Source organism: Theobroma cacao, chromosome 10 (assembly GCF_053813885.1).
Source record: "Theobroma cacao isolate CCN51 chromosome 10, ASM5381388v1, whole genome shotgun sequence".
Lineage (NCBI taxonomy): Eukaryota > Viridiplantae > Streptophyta > Magnoliopsida > Malvales > Malvaceae > Theobroma > Theobroma cacao.
In genome coordinates, this window is record NC_142648.1 from 22,449,974 (window position 1) to 22,467,290 (window position 17,317).

Genomic DNA, 17,317 nt, shown 5'->3' on the forward strand with positions numbered 1-17,317 from the left:
TCGTTTAATCATGTTAATCGTATCAATCGTGTTGATCATGTAAACAAATCATGTTGTGACATATAAAATTTAACCCAACACGTCTAACAAACATATTAACATCATCACGTCATGTTACACATTTCTTAATATATCCGTGTACGTATTCATGATTTTGATACAATTAATTAATCATGTCGTGTTTGTATTTACATATATAAACGATTAGTATTTTATATTTACATGACATGGTTAAAACACGAATTATCAGATCTATATACTTTCGGTCAATAGTGCTCTTACCCTAAGCCAACCTGTATAATTTAAACCACATGGTTTTTGTTGTCATATTTGGTTAAGCAGATCAAATTAGAACAAGGGCATGCAGTCTATAATTCAATGTCCCTGCCATTTATGTAAAAGTGTCTAAAAAAATGTATCAGCTGGAACCTTTCATGCGCATAAGTTAAGGGCACATTTGGTTCATAGAACATTTGACTCTTGCTCGAAATATATTGTCATGATTTTCAAATATGTCTTTGTTTGGTATGATTTATGGGTTGGGATCTAAAATTTGATAATATCGAAAGTAATCTCATTCGATGTTATATTTATACGCTATTTGTTTTTGAGTAGGATTGTGATTTTTGTTTAGTTAATTTTCAAAAATTTCAAAAATCAAAATACTAGAAAGCTATTTAAATTTAGGTTTTTGATTGTTTTTGCCCTAAGTTATATATTTTTTTTTGAGAGACTAAATTATTTCAATTTATACACTGACCCAAAAATTAAAATATTGAAAAAAAAACTTAATTTGATTGCTTTTGTTGAAAATGGCAGTTAATTTAGTCAGATTGAACTCAATAAAAAGATTAATTAGGTTACATTTGTGAAAAATGGTAGTAAATTTTCCTGCAAAAAATCAAAATTAAATCTTGCTTTTGTTTCCCTGTTTTCTAGAGAAATCTTACAAATCTATTTAAAAAATAAAAAAGAATATTACGTAGTCGTTTGCCTGTCCCTAACATTTGTTTGTAAGTTTACTGGTGTCTATTAGCATACTAGAATAAAAGCTATTTCCTTGTAAATATGCTTTGTCTCTATCATACAATCTATATGTTTTAACAGTTGAGCAAGCTTATATTAAAATGGGAATGACAACTTACAAGAAAGTATGGGCATTTGGGGAAGAACTTGCAGTTAGTAGATCATATGATTGAAGTTAATGAAGAGGGTGTAACCAATACTATCAATGCAATGCAATGCAAGGTTAGTTCTTATTATGTCACGTGATGTTGACATTTGATTCACATAATGAAATGACCCACAATGGACATTATCAACCCCTCTCGCTGATGGCTAGATAGGCACAGTCGGAATAGGAAAATATCATGATTGGGCAAAAATTTAACAGTTTTTATCAAAGAAAGCATGTGATTTATACTAAAATATGAGTATTAATGCCTTTGTAATAATTTCGATATCTGTAATTTCTGACTGGAAAATTATTTTCTTTGACTAAACATTTTTGTGCCTTGAAAATATGAGAAACATGTTGGAATTTTGTGTCACATGGGTATATAAAATTGATGGGCTAAAACTTGAGTTTGACACATAAACATCAAAACAAAAGTTAAATAAAGGCTACATTTTCTCAAGAGATGATATATTTAGGTGATGGATGTGGTGAGAATCAAGTCTCCATGGATCCTGAAGCTGTGCTGCAAACTGCAAAGTCCAAAGAACATCTTCAACAGAAGGCCTATCACCTGCTTCATCGGAGAGGCATCTGAGGCATATCTCCATCACTGTCTTCAATGACTCAGCTGAGCATTCCTTGACAATTGTTGGATCCACAATGCTTCTTCGAGCTGTATCATCCATCTTATTGCTTACCTGTAACTGCAGCACAAGGCACACAATGACCAAGCGTCACCTTTACTGAACTTGTTCCTAGTCCCAAGGAGTCAAGCTGAAGATACTAATGTATAGGAAGTGAAGAAGAGAAAGTAGATGCTAGGGAAACACTAGCAACTCACAATATCTTTTACAACCATGACATCATTCTGGGACATGATAGGCCTTCCTACCAGAATTTCGACTAAGATTACGCCTATGTCATAGACATCATCTTTATCCTCATGATTTTCCCTGCATATGAAAGAACATGATTACAGGATTAAGACATAAATTAAAGTAATTGTGAAGGCAACTTCGCATTTTCCAATAGAATTAACTATGCACCTTCCTCTAACATTTGCTTTTAGTCCAGGTAAAGAAACTCCAGCACCCCCCTGAAATGGTTTAAAATGAGCTATCGAGTCAAAGAATTGATTTGTAGCAAATGTAACCAATCAGCTTAAAGGAAAAGGTTGATCATACCATTCCCCCATTTTCAGCTAAAAGAGGGAGGTTATAACTGCTAATCTTAGCAAGAAGATTCTGATCCAACAAGACATCTGTTATCTTCAGATTATTTGAAAATACTCCAGGTAGAATCCCTGCATGGAGAAACTGAATACCCTTTGCTACCCCAATTGCAGCTGCTATCCTTTGTGTCCATTTAAGCCTTTGTCCTGGTAACCCTTCTGCAAAACTAGAATGTTAGAGAAGGGTAGCATGAAACTGTAAACATTAACACAGATCTGTCAGTAAGTACAATATGGCAATTCAGCATGTATAACTTACAATATGGGGACAAAGATCCCCAAAATAAATGCATTTCTTATTCAGCTACCCAGGCTGGAAAGCAATAGCAAAAGGATTTACTTAAGAAAGTTTTTGGTTCTCAAGAAGACAGATCATACATAAACCTGTCTTTCTTTTAGTTTAAGTACATTTGCCTCGTGATACATATAATTGCTATTAAGATTCAATAACAAAGAATCGTACCGGAAATGCAACCTCTCAATGTGCCATTTGGAACAAACTCAAATACGAGATTTATGATGCTGACACTTGAATCATCTGGGCAATACTCAAAACAGTGCCCAAGGGCACTAGCCAGGTGGCTATGTCTGAGTTTTGAGATCGTCTCAATATGGTGTGTGTATGTCTGTGAGCTATGCTTCTTTCTCATCTTTAAACTTCTAATGGCAACAAGAGTTCCATCTGCCAGCTTCCCTTTATAAACCTGACATTCTACAGCACGTAAGTTTGATCTAGAATCATCAATTGCATCATGTGAAACTAACAGTGACACATAGCAACCAACTGAACAGATTATATTAGTAAATGATGCAAAGGCACACATACTATACCAAAGATTCATTGTGTGCCTTCTGCGTAACACTTAGTTAGAGAACTATAAAATCTAGATGAGGTGCATACCTGACCATGTGAACCTTCACCGATGATGCTTGAAGGAGTGAAATTATTAGTGGCCTCCTTAAGCTCTTCCAAAGCAAAGACACGATACGCAGGAAAATTAGCTCCCAGTTTCATTGTTTCTGATATATATCCTGCAAATCAAAGATTCACTATATGTCACATGCCATATGCATAAATATTCTTTGTTCTTTTTTTTTTTTTTAAACCCTTTTGCAAAATCCAACTACTTTCCTAAATCTTAAGTTACTCTGCTCTGGTTTGAAAACAATGGAGCCATAGCAAATGGAAGAGAGAAAAGGAAATGAGGATCTTACTTGCATCTGATAGAAGCTTGACTGGGTTGACGGTTGACACTTTCTCCATTATTAACCTTGTGGAAAGTGTCTTCCCGGCAACCCTGTTGTTTCTTCTCTGGATAACCAAAAAACTCAAACTACCTATTACTGCTATTCCAGCAATTCCTCCCACTATACTTGATGCAAGCACCGCCTTAGCATCATGTCTCTTATACTTGAGCTTTCGAGGTAAAACTTTTACAGCCAATGCTTCATTGTGGCAGAAGTTAGAAGGATGCTGCTCTTGTTCTTCATCTGATAAACAATTTCTAGCATACATAACAGCCCTGCTCTTGAAGGTTGGTTGCAGACATGCAGGCAAATCCCCAGTCAAAAGATTTGAGGATAAATTTACAAAAGCAAGTTCATCATTGCAGGACATGTTTTGGAAGAGCCTACCAGTAAGCTTATTAGCAGATACATCGATGTAATTAATTGAAGGCAATGCAAACAAAGATGGCAAAAACGGTCCAACAAATCCGTTGAAAGAAATGTCTAGCTTTTGAAGCTCATAATAGGAGCCTAAATCAGCCGGGATGCCAAACTGAAAACTGTTGTTTCTGAGTACGAGAGTGACCACTTTGTTATGCAAAGCAGGGAAGTGAGGTCCAAAGTAATTGTTTTCTAGATCAAGAACTTGAAGGTTTGTCAATTTCTGAAGATCAGGCACTTCTCCAAACAAGTGATTATTTGCGACACTGAGAATTCGAAGATTCTCCAAGCTTGCAACGGCACTTGGCAGAGTCCCAAAGAGTGAATTATTTTTCAGACTCAAAACCGTCAAAGCATGAAAAGAACTAAGCCAACCTGGAACTTGACCAGTGAACTTGTTATGGTCAAGAAAGAGAGTCTGCAAATTCCACAAATACGAAAGTTCCACTGGAATGAAGCCAGTGAAGTAGTTTGAACTTACATTGAGTATTTCCAGAGAAGACAGCTTACCAATACCACCAGGCAGAGGCCCCCACAAGCCTAGAGAAACCAAAGAGAGGACTTTCAAATTTGATAAACTAACAAGACTTGCAAAGAAAGCATCAATGGAAAAGTTTTGAGGCAATGGAGCGACCCCATTGTTTCCAATAACATGAAGCTGAGTCACATTATCTTCATAGCAAACCACAGTTAACGATGGTGTTGGTTCAATGTTGCAGAAGTCCCAAGTGTTGTCAAAGCTGCTAAGAACTGATGGATAGTTGAGAAGCTGCTGGATTTCCCAGAGGGCATTGGCTTGAGAGGGTTGGAGCTGGTGCGAGAGATGTACAGAATGAAAAAGAGTTAACAGAAATAGTAGAGTGTAAACTGGATTTGCCATAAAAATTTATCAGATGACCATTGGTAGTGGGACAAAGATTCTATATGAGCTTCAGCACTGAAGTATGAGAGACAGAAAGCGTCTTCTTTAATACAAATACTCCTTTTACTAATCCCCTCACTCTTGCTTCTACCTGCTTGTTCTATCCCCTCACACTTGTGCAACACAAACAACAACTCAGATTTTCTGTTTCCACCTTTGTAATAGTATTCGTACTATGCTGTCATAGACTCAACATTCCAATTAATGTTGATTGCCACTTCATTAATCACCACTGTTATACAACAATAACTTTTGTTTTCTTACTTTTAACGAGATAAGGATACATAGCCTGCTATAATCTCTTAGCTAATGACTCTTTCATAGTCTAGACTTATCTTGATCTCGGTGTCTCTAATGGGGAGTCTCATATTAACGAATAGTTAAAGTAGACTTTGATACTACTTGCCATACACTCACACTTCCAATTCAAAAGACGTGCTTATTAAGTGATAGAAAATCTGTATTTGTAAGTTCAAAATCCATTCCTGTAAGCTCAAAATCATAACCATGCTCAACGACATTTGTCACCAGTGGGAAAATTGTGAAGGATGGAATTAAACAAGAAATGGGGTTAAGGCTTCATTTACGTAAGAACGTTGTGTCCTGTAGCTTAAAGCACTGTAGCACAACGTGCAATGGACTGTAGACGTAGGACAGAAAACAGACCAAAACACTGCAGCAACAACATCATAGAATCACGTAAACAAACAAAATGGGATTTTATTTAGTAAAGTTAGAAGCAAGAATTCAGTGATTGCATTGCCCAAAGCACATCAGAATCCTGCAACAATGAAGACATAAGCTAATAAAAGAGTTCATAAAGTGCACAAATAATTACAAGTTACAAGGAAGAAAGCAGATGGAGGGCAGGCGTGTAGCTTTGTCTTGGTATGAAGAAAGCCAGTCGGGACATTGTCCCTGGAAAGAGATGTGCAACGGGCAGCATCTCCTTCTCCAAGATTCGGACTACTTGTTGTCCTTCCCCTTTTTAGTCACTCTGTTTTATCTTCACCTCAAATGGCTCTGTTTAATCTTTTTAGTCACTCTGTTTTATCTGTACCTCAAATGACTCTGTTTAATCACATAATTAAAATCTTTTTCTTAATTTCATAAATTTCACTCTTCTCTCTTTGGAGAATTTAAAACATGATATTTGAAAAAGTTTTTTTGAATTATTTAAAAAAATAAATTTTTGTTTTTCTATTAAATTTAACTAAATCTTTATATTTTATTTTACATTAAATAAGTTCTTATGACATTAGTCAAAATACCACTTATTATTTTATGTCTATGTTACGTTATGCTAACTTTTAAATTAAAATTTTACTATACATTTGGTCTACGAAATGGAATAAGTGAATTATTCAAATTTTGTATACTTGATATAGGCCTTTGTCCTTAATTTTTTGTTCGCATTGACTTTAATTTATGTTATTATAATTTATACCGAAATTTAAATTTTTTTATTCATTTTGATATTTAATGGTTAATAATGTCAAAAAAATAAAAAAAATTATAAAAAATAAATTTTATATAGAGAAATTAAAAAAAATGAAAAAAGAACATAATTCGTGAACATCTCAAAAAATAAATGAAAAAAATGAGATGAAAGTGATATTTAATAAAACCTATCAATTTATCGAATCGATTTGTCTTATTTTAATCATAATATTTTTGGGTTTTACTTGACTTAGAGAATCTTGCCTCCATTTCAAATTGATCCAAGCCTATTTTAGCAACTAATTAAAATGGGAATTAATTGTTTTATGGGATAAAATGAAATAAATTTGAGTACTCTACTTAAACTAACTGATTAATTGGAAAAATATCTTCCTTTCTTTTCGACCTAATATACAAGTTTTAGTGCTTGTTTGGCTTATCCCATGGAAAAGGAAATGGTTCGGTTTTCAAGATTTTAAAATTTTTTAACTTATTCGTCGAGTTCATTTCAATTTTTAGATGAAATTATAAATCAAATAGTAACAAATATTTAATGAGGCTTTTTTTTATATTCTCAGTTTTATTTTAATAACTAATAAAATTATAGAGAGAATTATAATATATATTTTTCACATTCGTTTAATTGATTCTCTAGATTTAATTTATTTTATTCTTTTTAATTAATTTTTTCACTTTAAATGTCAACTTTCTTTGGATATAAAATGCTAAGTAATACTTTAATTAATAAAAATTAATCAACTATTAGTCATGAAATAAAAATTTATTTTATTTGAATTTTTTAAAATAATTTAAAGATATTTTTAAATATTATATCTTAATTTTAAATTCATGACTAATGTAATATTAGGCAAAACTTAGTTGAATAACCAGATGATGAATTTTAGTGGTGGAGTCAAGATTTCAGATTTAAAAAAATAAAAAAATTCAATGTTTGAGGGAAGAAAATTATAAATTATTAAAAAAATAAAAAATAAAATTATAAATATTTAAAATAAAATAAAATAAAAAATATAAATATTTGAAATTTTGGGGGCGGGCCCTTACGATGCCCACCTCCCTCCGCCTGTGATGAGCCTGGTTGTCACGATCTTCGTAACCGATGGGGTGGGGGGACCCAAGGGAGGAAGGTTGGTCCACATGAGTTCACGGGAACGCAACACCGTGACCCAAAATTGACAAGACGAATGTTGCTTTCAAGGTGTGAGACTTGGAACACAAAGCCAAGCCAAGCCAAGTACCATGGAAATCAAGGCAAAACAAAGCCACGTGGCAATGACCCATCAAATAACAATAATGCAAAGGCACTTGGTTTTGTACCCAACAACTTCCTAACTTCCATGCACATTTTGATTGCTGTATTATTGAAGCCACTCAGTCACGGGTGAGTCTCCTATACCCACCGCTTGTCTCTTCTCCTTTTTGGCCGGCAGAGAGTTCTATCTAAGTTTGTTACTCCAACAGGTTTTAAATCTGAATATAAGGTATTCGTACTCTGTATAATTAAGTTAAATATTTATAAAAATATGATTAGTGGCGGAGGTAGCTCAATTTTTAATTGTTTTTTTTTATATTTATGGGTATAAAATTGTAATCATATAAGTTAGTCACTCTTATTTAAATCAAATTTTAAGTTAAATTTTAGAAGTTTGGGTTCAATTCTTTCTAAGTTCAAATTTTAAAATTATTTTTCATTTTCCCTTATAAAGTAAATTCAAATTTTTCTTATAGAATAAAAAATAAATTACTTAACTGCTTAAATTTGAAATTATTTTTTTCTTATAAAGTAAATCTATTTTCCTTATAGAGTAAAAGATGTATTGTTTAATTGTCTAAATTTTAAATTATTTTTCTTTTTTCGTTATAGAGTTAACCCATTTTCCTCTTTATAGTAGAGTAAACCCAAATTTTGAAATTATTTTTCTTTTTTCCATTGCTTAATTGCTTAAAGAGTATAATTGCATAAAGAGTAATTTTTCACTTTAATTTTTCTTAGAATTTTTTTATTAGTTTTGAACATTTATGCAATATGTACTTTTCTAAAAGTCCTTCATTTTTTTAACACAACACTACTAAAATATTTTGTATTATTGTACATAATATGTTATGATCCTATGGAGTAAAAGACACATTACTTAACTGCCCAAAGAGTATCATTTTTTATTTTGATTTTTCGTACAATTTGTTGATTCGATTTAAGCACTTATGCAATATGTCATATGTTAATATGAAAAACTGAACAAGAATGTGATTAAAATATTTAAAAATTTTCAATAATCTTATCTTACTTTTTCTAATTAATAAGTACAAAATGACCGTTAGAACCATTGACACGGATTTAGTTTTCGATGAATTCAAAAGTATTAAAACTCGTTAAACACAACTTATAATGTCTAACGTGAAAACTATTTATATTGATAAATTTGAAAATTTATATTCAAACTTTAGATAAAAATTTTTTGTTATAATTTTATTTTATTTTAAAAATGATTAATTTTTTATTCCGAATCGAATTATTGACTCGATCCATGACTTTGTATGTTTATTTTTTAGCCACTTCTCTTACAAAATCTTGAATTCGCCACTGAATATTATTTAAGGGTATCCAATTTCATCTTTTATAAAATGGGTGGTAACTGTGCTGTTCTAGTGGTTAGAATATCAGAGCTAAAAAGCTTCTTGTTCATTGCTAGCATTGGTGTGCAAAAAGGATTGATGCTGCTGTTGGCGACTTGGGAATTCTTCCAGTACAATGCTTCGGATGCATGTGATTTTGCTTAAGGCTTTCAATTCTCTAAATATGCTTTTGCGAATATCCAACACTTTGGAATCAAGTCCACCTTAAATTCCATAATTTAATGTAAAGTGATTATTATTTATTTTAATAAAATATTTAATAAATATGTATATTTACTAAATATTAACTAAAATATTCAAATACAAATTTAAATTAAGATATTTCAAAAATAACGGACACCTTATCCATTGACATTCTTATTTTACGATGCTACATGCGAGTAAAGACAAGATGAATTTCCACATTTTGCATTAACTTATTGCACAATGGTTGAAGATAAAGTGGAAACAGTGGATCAGAACTAATGAAGCAGATAGAAATGGTAAAAGCATCCGGGATAACACAGTATTTAACTATGGATTTGGCCAAAAAGGGGTGGGGGTGTTGAAATATGGAAGTTCAATCTTCAAGCATGTATCTGTTTCTTCTTGCACCAAATGCTAGTCTCTGCATCAAAAGGGCAGGCACAAGGTAGAGAAAGTTAGTGGAAATGCTCTACTTTAATGCAACATAGGTTAAAATATTTGAGGCCAAGTAGTTCAAAAATGATAAACTAACAGAAATTGCTTCCACTTCTTAACTGAAAAGATCTGAGAGTAAGCTTTCAATCCAGTGAGGAACCGAATATAAGTCGGCTTCCATGATCCATTTGCTGGGATGGACCTGATATTTGGGACCAGGTATTCTGCAACCTTTGAACCCCAAGACCCCATCCCCCAAAAAAGAACAGAAAATGATATAAAAAAATGAATAAAGAAAGGGTGACCTTCTTGTCAAAGTAGAAACCAATGAATGTTTTATCGAGAAAAGCAACAGACCTTGGATGACAATAAAGTAAACCAACCAATACACTATCTATGCAAAACTAACCAAATTCTAACAAATTCATTAAGATACTTGCAGTCTTATCTCAGCTCGTGTCTTCGTCTTTGCCATTTTTAAATAGACACTTCAAGTCCATCTTTTTCCTTTCTTTATTTACCTTTTTTTGGATAAATTCATCTTTTTTTTTTATTTGATCAAGCATGACCTTCGACATGTCAACACTAAAATAAATAAAGAACCATAGATGAAGCTTTTATATTGCTACTCTGAGTCTTACCACTTCAGCTGGTTCTGCCAAAACATTGATGAAAAACTTGGCCTGGAAAACCAAATATTAGTTGTTTCAAAAAAGAAAAAAACGAACCAAAATCAGAGCAAGTAACCTAAGAAGTATATGATGCATAGTTGACCTGCTTTGTGGTTGCACCAGACATGAGAAGATCAGTTGTAACCATTCCTGGCTGAAACAAAGAAGAGAAAGCAAATGACCATAGGGAAAAGGAAAAATAGAAATAAATAGCATTTTCTTTTTTCTTTAATCTTTTGGCGGGGTGAAGCATTTGTCATGATCAATTACAACAAGGAACTTCAGATAACATCAACTCTGGAGACCCAAAAATGAGGTCCAGAAGTTTTTCTTTTCTGAAACTTGCATCACACACAAGAAAGGAAAAAGAAAAGGAAATCGAAAGGTCAAATGGCAAGTAGCTACAACACATGGATTAAACAAACAGAGGGGAATACAATTACAAAGGACAACGAGTGAGTATGAATATGCTACTTTCAGGTTAGCATTGAAAGCCAAATTATGCAACAATGGTTAAAACTATTCTGTGCATTCCTTTTCACCTGAGCACCTTTTTACTCCAGGTGCACCACCCACCAAAGGCACAGCAACGAGAGGTGAAAGTTCTCACCTCCCTCTTCAGTAGACATATTGAATTGGCAATAAATTGCTCAACTTAATAATTTTATGATGCGTGGGTGCATGGTCTCATAAGAAATGCATGTATTATCACCTTTACAGACTTGCAAGAAAACAGTACAATCAGCCTTTGACAAAAGCATTTCGAAACTCAAATCATTATCTCTTCTCTGCTTGGTCAAAGTTGAGACCCCAAAATGAGGATTGAATAAATTAAGATTGGTCTTTAAAACCAAAAAAGGTTGATTCACCTCTCTGCATTCACTAGGTTGCCATTGATATCCACAAGCATTACAAATCCAAATAAAACTTTGCATACCGTTTGAACTATAGTTCCTCTTAAAGGGTTTCAAGACTTAATCTGCATGATCCACATCAGTGGTATCATTTAAACTAACCACCAAAGCACATTTGGGCTCATGGAGAATATTTTGGTTATAGAATGAGTCCACAGTAGAACATTGACCTTCTGACAACTGAAGTAAAAACCCTATTGAAGTACCATGAACAGCGGTAATTTGGATAGAAAGTTTTTAGCTTGCAAACTGCATGCAGGTCGTTAGTGGTCATTTTGGAAGGGATAAGACTATTACTTTAGTGGAGCGTACGTAGTAGGTACTATTGTACCTCCTTGCATATAATAAAAATAGTGTCTTAGGGTCATACTTGCTAGCTTTGTGTAAGCTAAAAAACAAAGCATTGGTCTTTATACTCCTTCCAACTGAAAGAGAGTGATAAATGACCACATCAAAGTTTTTGAGGCATATACATATTTTGAAAGAAAATTTAGAAAATAAGGCTCTTGTTCTTTTTTGAGTTCATTTTATGTTATATAGACTTTATTTACGAGGATTTGTTCATATTTAAATAGGTCAGTACCAGATTATTGAGGAAACCATTTGATGATTAAGACATGGAGATTCTGAATATTGATATAGAAACATGAATTTTGAGGTTTGGCAATAGGATTTTAGATTTCAGCTTCAATTTGCACAAAAAAAAAAAAAATCTTCTGATACTGTTTATGTTCCTTAGTATTCTATTTTTTGTACTGTTGGTTCTGCATCATTAATTTTGAGGGGAACCTGTGAAGAACTAATATGAAAGCAACAAATTTAGCTTACTGCACAAACATATCAGGCAGATTTGAAATAAAAACTAGATAAGAAAAGCACAGAAATCAAGAAACATCATTCAACATGACAGGCTTAACTTTAAGAATTGGAAATTAGATGATTCTTTAATGCAAAACATACCGATAGATTATGTACTACTACATTCTTAACATCTTGCATCTGCAGTTCAGCCTGTGAATAAGTCAAAAGACCCAGTATTACAAATGAACTTCCAGAAGGAAAGTGCTTACCAAAGAAAATTTATAAAAACAATAGTACATCGAGAATATTATATTAGTTGGTCTTATTGACCGTATCAAAAAAGTTCAAAGGAGAAAACGAAAGAGAAAGTAGAAATTTTTGACAAGAACGTGTTATGATCTATTGAATTTTCCCATTATATATCTTGTTAGGAGCACCTATGATATCTATCACACTTGTTTTGTCAAAAACTAAACAATTCATATTTCAAATCATCAGAAGAGAGAAACTCTAGAGGGACTCCAAACCACACTCTATATATTAGGATCATTTTGGGGGGAAAGATGCAAGGGGAAAAATCTCTGACAGCCAGTGCACACCAAATACAGATGGTATATGATTTGTCATTCACATATCAGAGTTTTGAAGGGGAAAATAAAGCATTAGATAACACCTGGATCCTACATGCATGCGTAAAGAGTGCATGCAAATGCAGTTACCTATCAAAATCACTTTGACGAAGATGAATTGTGAGCCTCATTATACTAACTTGTAAAAAAAAAAAGGAAAAACAAAAAGAAAGACCCTCTTCTTAAACTTGAATGGTTATAGTTGTATGTCAAACAGAAGCAAATATCCTGAAAAAACTTAATATTGTGATTAAAGGCATTGCTGCACTTATTTTGTAAACTAACACACAAATAAACCTGATTTTTGACAGTAAGCTTTCAGCACCCAATTAGAAGATATGCCATATAAAAAGAACCTCTAGATGTTCTTTCAGAAAGGAAAATTAAAAAAAATATACCAGATCGCTTAGAATAATTCTCAATTGTCAATGTGAAAGAAAGGAAACAATTCAGTCAGTTTCCCCATAAGGTACTGAAATAAAAGCGTGCTACTGAAAGGGTGCATCACTAAAAAACTGGAAAATACAAGAAATTGAACAACATAGTAACATGTCAGATTGGGAAAAAAACTGCCATGGCAGACTGAATTCTTTTGAATGAAATTTACTGCAAGGCACTGTGCGAGAGAAGTTGAGCAAGTACCTGCAGTGATTTTGTCAAATGCACTACACTACGTTTGGTTGCTCCATATGCAGCAAATCTATTAAAAAGGAAGACTGATAATCAAAGAAAAAAAAAACAACTAATAATATGATTGAAGGATTTGAAATACACAATGTGATGCATTGCTTGGAAGGATGGAAATTAAAATATTTAACACAACCCTTGATAGGTTCTTAAGCTGCAATACCTAGGAGAGCACTTCATTAGCATGACTAGAATCATATCAGAATAGTTGACTATAATATTGCAATTATCCTATAAGATACAAGCTAAGCAAGACCCATATTGTCCTACGTGAAACATGCAAATGCCAGACTAACAGAGAGTATCACTTAAATAAAGCATAAAACATTCAACATAATCCTGCTGTGAAGTAGTAATGAAGCAAGATATACAAATGAAAGGCATTATATGTGGCAGTGGGAGCAGGTAATTGATATTGCCGCCATAAGTGGCTGGGATTGCCAGTGAGGATGATGCTGAGACAACTTTGTGCAAATGCAAGATAGAGAGATATTTGTAAAGCAAGATGCCCCAACAGAAACTGAACTGAACAATCCATTTAAAACATCAAGGAGAGATCCAAAATTGAGTTCACTATCAAAATATAAACAATTAAGAAAAAAAACCTTTTTAACGGCATTCACTTGTTTTCAGCAAATCAAGCACTTAAAGAACAATATGAATACACAAATGAAGCTTCACATAATTGTGAGAATTATCAAGGTACTTACGAACCTACTATTAACAAAAGAAAAAATTTGACTCATTTTAGGCAGCAAGGATGCTGGGTCAAAAATTCTAGGAAACAACCAACACAGACTCACAAAAGTTCTTTTCATATCACTGCCCCTTATGTGATTCACCATGAAATTGTTACCAGCTGAATGTATTGTGAACAAGAACAAGCAATAGGGAAATCATCTATGCATGATAGAAATTTCCTATACACACAGCACCCTTTAAGAAGTAAAATGTAACTATATTCGACACATAAAGCTGATTATGTCATGTACAACAACCTCCAGCAGATTGTTTTACAACTTGTGCAAGAAGCGGTTCAAAAAAATAGCACCCAAACTTTCTAGCTAACAAGAATAGGAATTAAAATACCTAGGAGTTGGCCTTCCATCTGAACCAGCTCCATCAATATTGAAAATATGACCGCCTCGAGGCTGCTGCAACATCATCTTAATGGCCTGAGATACAACAATATATCAGAATGGAACTAAACAGGGCCCAGCAAGAAAAATGAAAATAGTCTTTACCTCTCGGCAACAAATCATAAGCCCAAGGGTGTTTGTAGAAACAACTTCACTGCATACAGATAATCCAAAATATAAATCTTTGAAAAAAAAACAAAACCAAGCCTAAAAAAGAAAGAAATGAATGGTATATTGAAGCCCACATAAGATCTTCATCTGATGCTTCTGCCAGTGGTTTATAACTATATGCATTTGATCCTGCATTATTAATCTGCATCATTCTCAACAAAAGGTAAGACTTTAAAAGGAGAAGAGAAACATTGCTGAAGTTATAGGTAAAGGTTTGTGCGGGAAAGAATACAAGACATCATGAATTAAAATGACAATAAATGTAAAAGAGAGAGAAATCATTTTGGGGATTGATTAAGAGATTTGTCAGAAAAGCATGTTCCAAGATATGGAACTACAGTGGAGGTAATGATAAACATATGCAGTACCGCAGATCAACGTTTTAGAGCAACTTCAAACAGAAAACATGCTCACAGCCTACTTTGTAAACTAAAAAACGTCATGTTTGATTGCATCAAATTATGATGAACGGCTCTATAGATTAAATCAACCACATATTTACATGTTTATGACATTGTAGAAATTCACTTTCAAGTCTGGTTACAATGGCTGGAACTGAAAGAAGCCATCATCAACTCATAGTCATATGGCATTCATTGCAAAAATACTACATTACAGACTTTATTATCTTTAGCAGATCATGTGATCTATTCTGAAAATTAAGCTCCGTACATAACTAAATAAATAAATAAAGGACCAAAATAAGGACTTAGCTTCAACATCATTTTCCTATATAGCAGTTTGTTGAATCTTACTCATCAAGACCATCGATCTTGTAAATGACCATGTAAGTAGCTAGAATTTTGAGCATCTAGAGATATCAGAATTATTCCCCAGAAAGAAATTTTCCACCAAAATGATATGAAACATGAAAGAGATAAGTAAAGGGACAAAGATAAGACAAAATACCCAAATATCAATGTCTCCCAGGTTCTTTTGTGCAAATAAAACCAAATTCTTCACATCCTGTGCCTCTCTAATGTCACATTGAGTACCCTGTGAATGAGATTATTCAAAGCAGCATTAAGCCAGAAAAAATTTTATGAGTGGAAAAAAAAGCAGAAAGAATGTAAGAAGAATGTGGAATACAATCATAAAAACAAGTCATAGAGGAGGTACCCACACACGCTGCTCCTCATATTCTTCTCTGAGGCTCTTAACAGCAGATTCCACCCGTTCAGCTGTCCAAATATCAGTTGAGCAAGTGCAACACTAGTCAGTCAATTCCAATTTCTAATTACCTTTCAGATGAAAGCTCTAATCTGATGATTCATCATCATAGGGTGATGAATGAACATCAAACACAAAGTGATGCAAAGTCAACAGAAAATTTCAAGCAGTTCCAATTTCCAATTACCTTTCAGATGGAAAACTCTAATCTCCGATGATTCATCATCTTAGAGCAATAAGTGATGAACATCAAACACAAAATGATGCAAAGTCACCAGAAAAATGCAAGCAGTATTACAATGGTAATCATATCATGGAATGATAATATAAAATATTATCCAAGAATAGCAAGATAGTACACTGCGTATCAAACTCAATATCATTAAACAAAAATTTCAAAATTAATACTCTAATTGAACTTTATACTGAACACTCGTTCTTAATTAAGAATTTCCAATTACAAAACTAAGGGCTGAAAGATTGACAGGGAAAGACAAAGTACAAAAGGGAGAAAGGATCAATTATATCAGCAGTTGACCACCAGAAGATGAAGCTAGATTTATGAATTTCCCTCCACAATATGCTCATGGAAAATTAAGACACAAAAAGAATTCAAGTTTTTAAGATACCCTTTAGATTGATATCTTCAAGGTAACTAACTTCTACTTTCTTTCTCATTACATATTTTTAACGAGACTAAAATACTCTAATATTTTTATCACATTATGCAAATGGCAGACAACTTTAGCAAGTTATATAATAGACAAATTGCAATAGAGCATACGAATTTGCTGATAAGAGTTGAGAGAAGCAGTAGTAGTCTTACCAGATCTTGAACAAATTACGACATTGTCACCTGCTTTGAGAAATTCTTTCGCCAATGCATACCCTATTCCTAAAACCAACAAATTCGCCTTTTTAGCTTTTCTAAAAATCAAAGAAAAATCACTAAAATATGTGTACTTGTGGCTTGTTTAAGCTGTCTCAACAGTTTTTCCTACATTAAAAATGGACTTAAATCTTAAAATCTTCACCCCAAGTTTCTTCTTATCAAGAAATCCAGGCCCTATCCACAAAAATGTCACTAGTAAGCTTTCAGGCAAAAGGAACAACCTTTGCTTGAGCCAGTTATAAGAACGTTGTAAGGAGGAAGCATGGGTTGTGTCTCTCCTGGCGTGGCAGCTTGGGCTTTTACTGATAATGGAGAATAGAAGGAGGTGGTTGGAGTTGGAGAGAAGGCAGAGTTTTGGAGAGAAGCATTAGCAAGGAAAGGTTGAAAATGGGTTGGTTTGGAGATGGGAGGGAAGATAACTGGATGGGCTCCTGGAGACCAAACTGGAGTCAAGAATTGGCAACAAGTAGAAGAAGCAGCAGTCGCCATTGAAGAGATTATAGTCGCCATTGAAGCAGCTTCCAAACTC

General features: G+C 33.4%; 2 protein-coding genes across 4 annotated transcripts; both read right to left on the reverse strand.

Annotated features, from left to right (window-relative positions):
- Positions 1–1,540: 1,540 nt before the first annotated feature.
- LOC18586934 (putative inactive leucine-rich repeat receptor-like protein kinase At3g03770) lies at positions 1,541–6,005 on the reverse strand. Of its 2 annotated transcripts, none has more exons than XM_007010535.3 (7): positions 3,624–5,663; positions 3,310–3,440; positions 2,872–3,112; positions 2,362–2,567; positions 2,224–2,273; positions 2,019–2,130; positions 1,541–1,881 (listed from the first exon to the last, which is right to left on the reverse strand). In XM_007010535.3, the coding sequence occupies exons 1-7, from the start codon at positions 4,954–4,956 to the stop codon at positions 1,624–1,626; spliced, it is 2,331 nt and encodes a 776-aa protein (XP_007010597.3). In that variant the 5' UTR covers positions 4,957–5,663; the 3' UTR covers positions 1,541–1,623. The 2 variants fall into 2 exon arrangements, with proteins under 2 accessions (XP_007010597.3, XP_088666863.1); XM_088810737.1 differs by having other exon boundaries at positions 1,822–1,960; positions 2,070–2,130; positions 3,624–6,005.
- Positions 6,006–9,474: 3,469 nt separating this feature from the next.
- Positions 9,475–17,298, reverse strand: NOL (NYC1-like protein). Of its 2 annotated transcripts, XM_007010538.3 has the most exons (13): positions 17,010–17,298; positions 16,723–16,791; positions 15,846–15,907; positions 15,636–15,722; positions 14,801–14,868; positions 14,661–14,709; positions 14,506–14,591; positions 13,372–13,429; positions 12,260–12,310; positions 10,489–10,539; positions 10,356–10,397; positions 9,835–9,945; positions 9,475–9,700 (listed from the first exon to the last, which is right to left on the reverse strand). In XM_007010538.3, exons 1-13 carry the CDS (start codon positions 17,296–17,298, stop codon positions 9,653–9,655), a joined length of 1,071 nt encoding a protein of 356 aa, XP_007010600.3. In that variant the 3' UTR covers positions 9,475–9,652. The 2 variants fall into 2 exon arrangements, with proteins under 2 accessions (XP_007010600.3, XP_017984889.2); XM_018129400.2 differs by lacking the exons at positions 12,260–12,310; positions 13,372–13,429.
- Between the last annotated feature and the right edge of the window lie 19 nt (positions 17,299–17,317).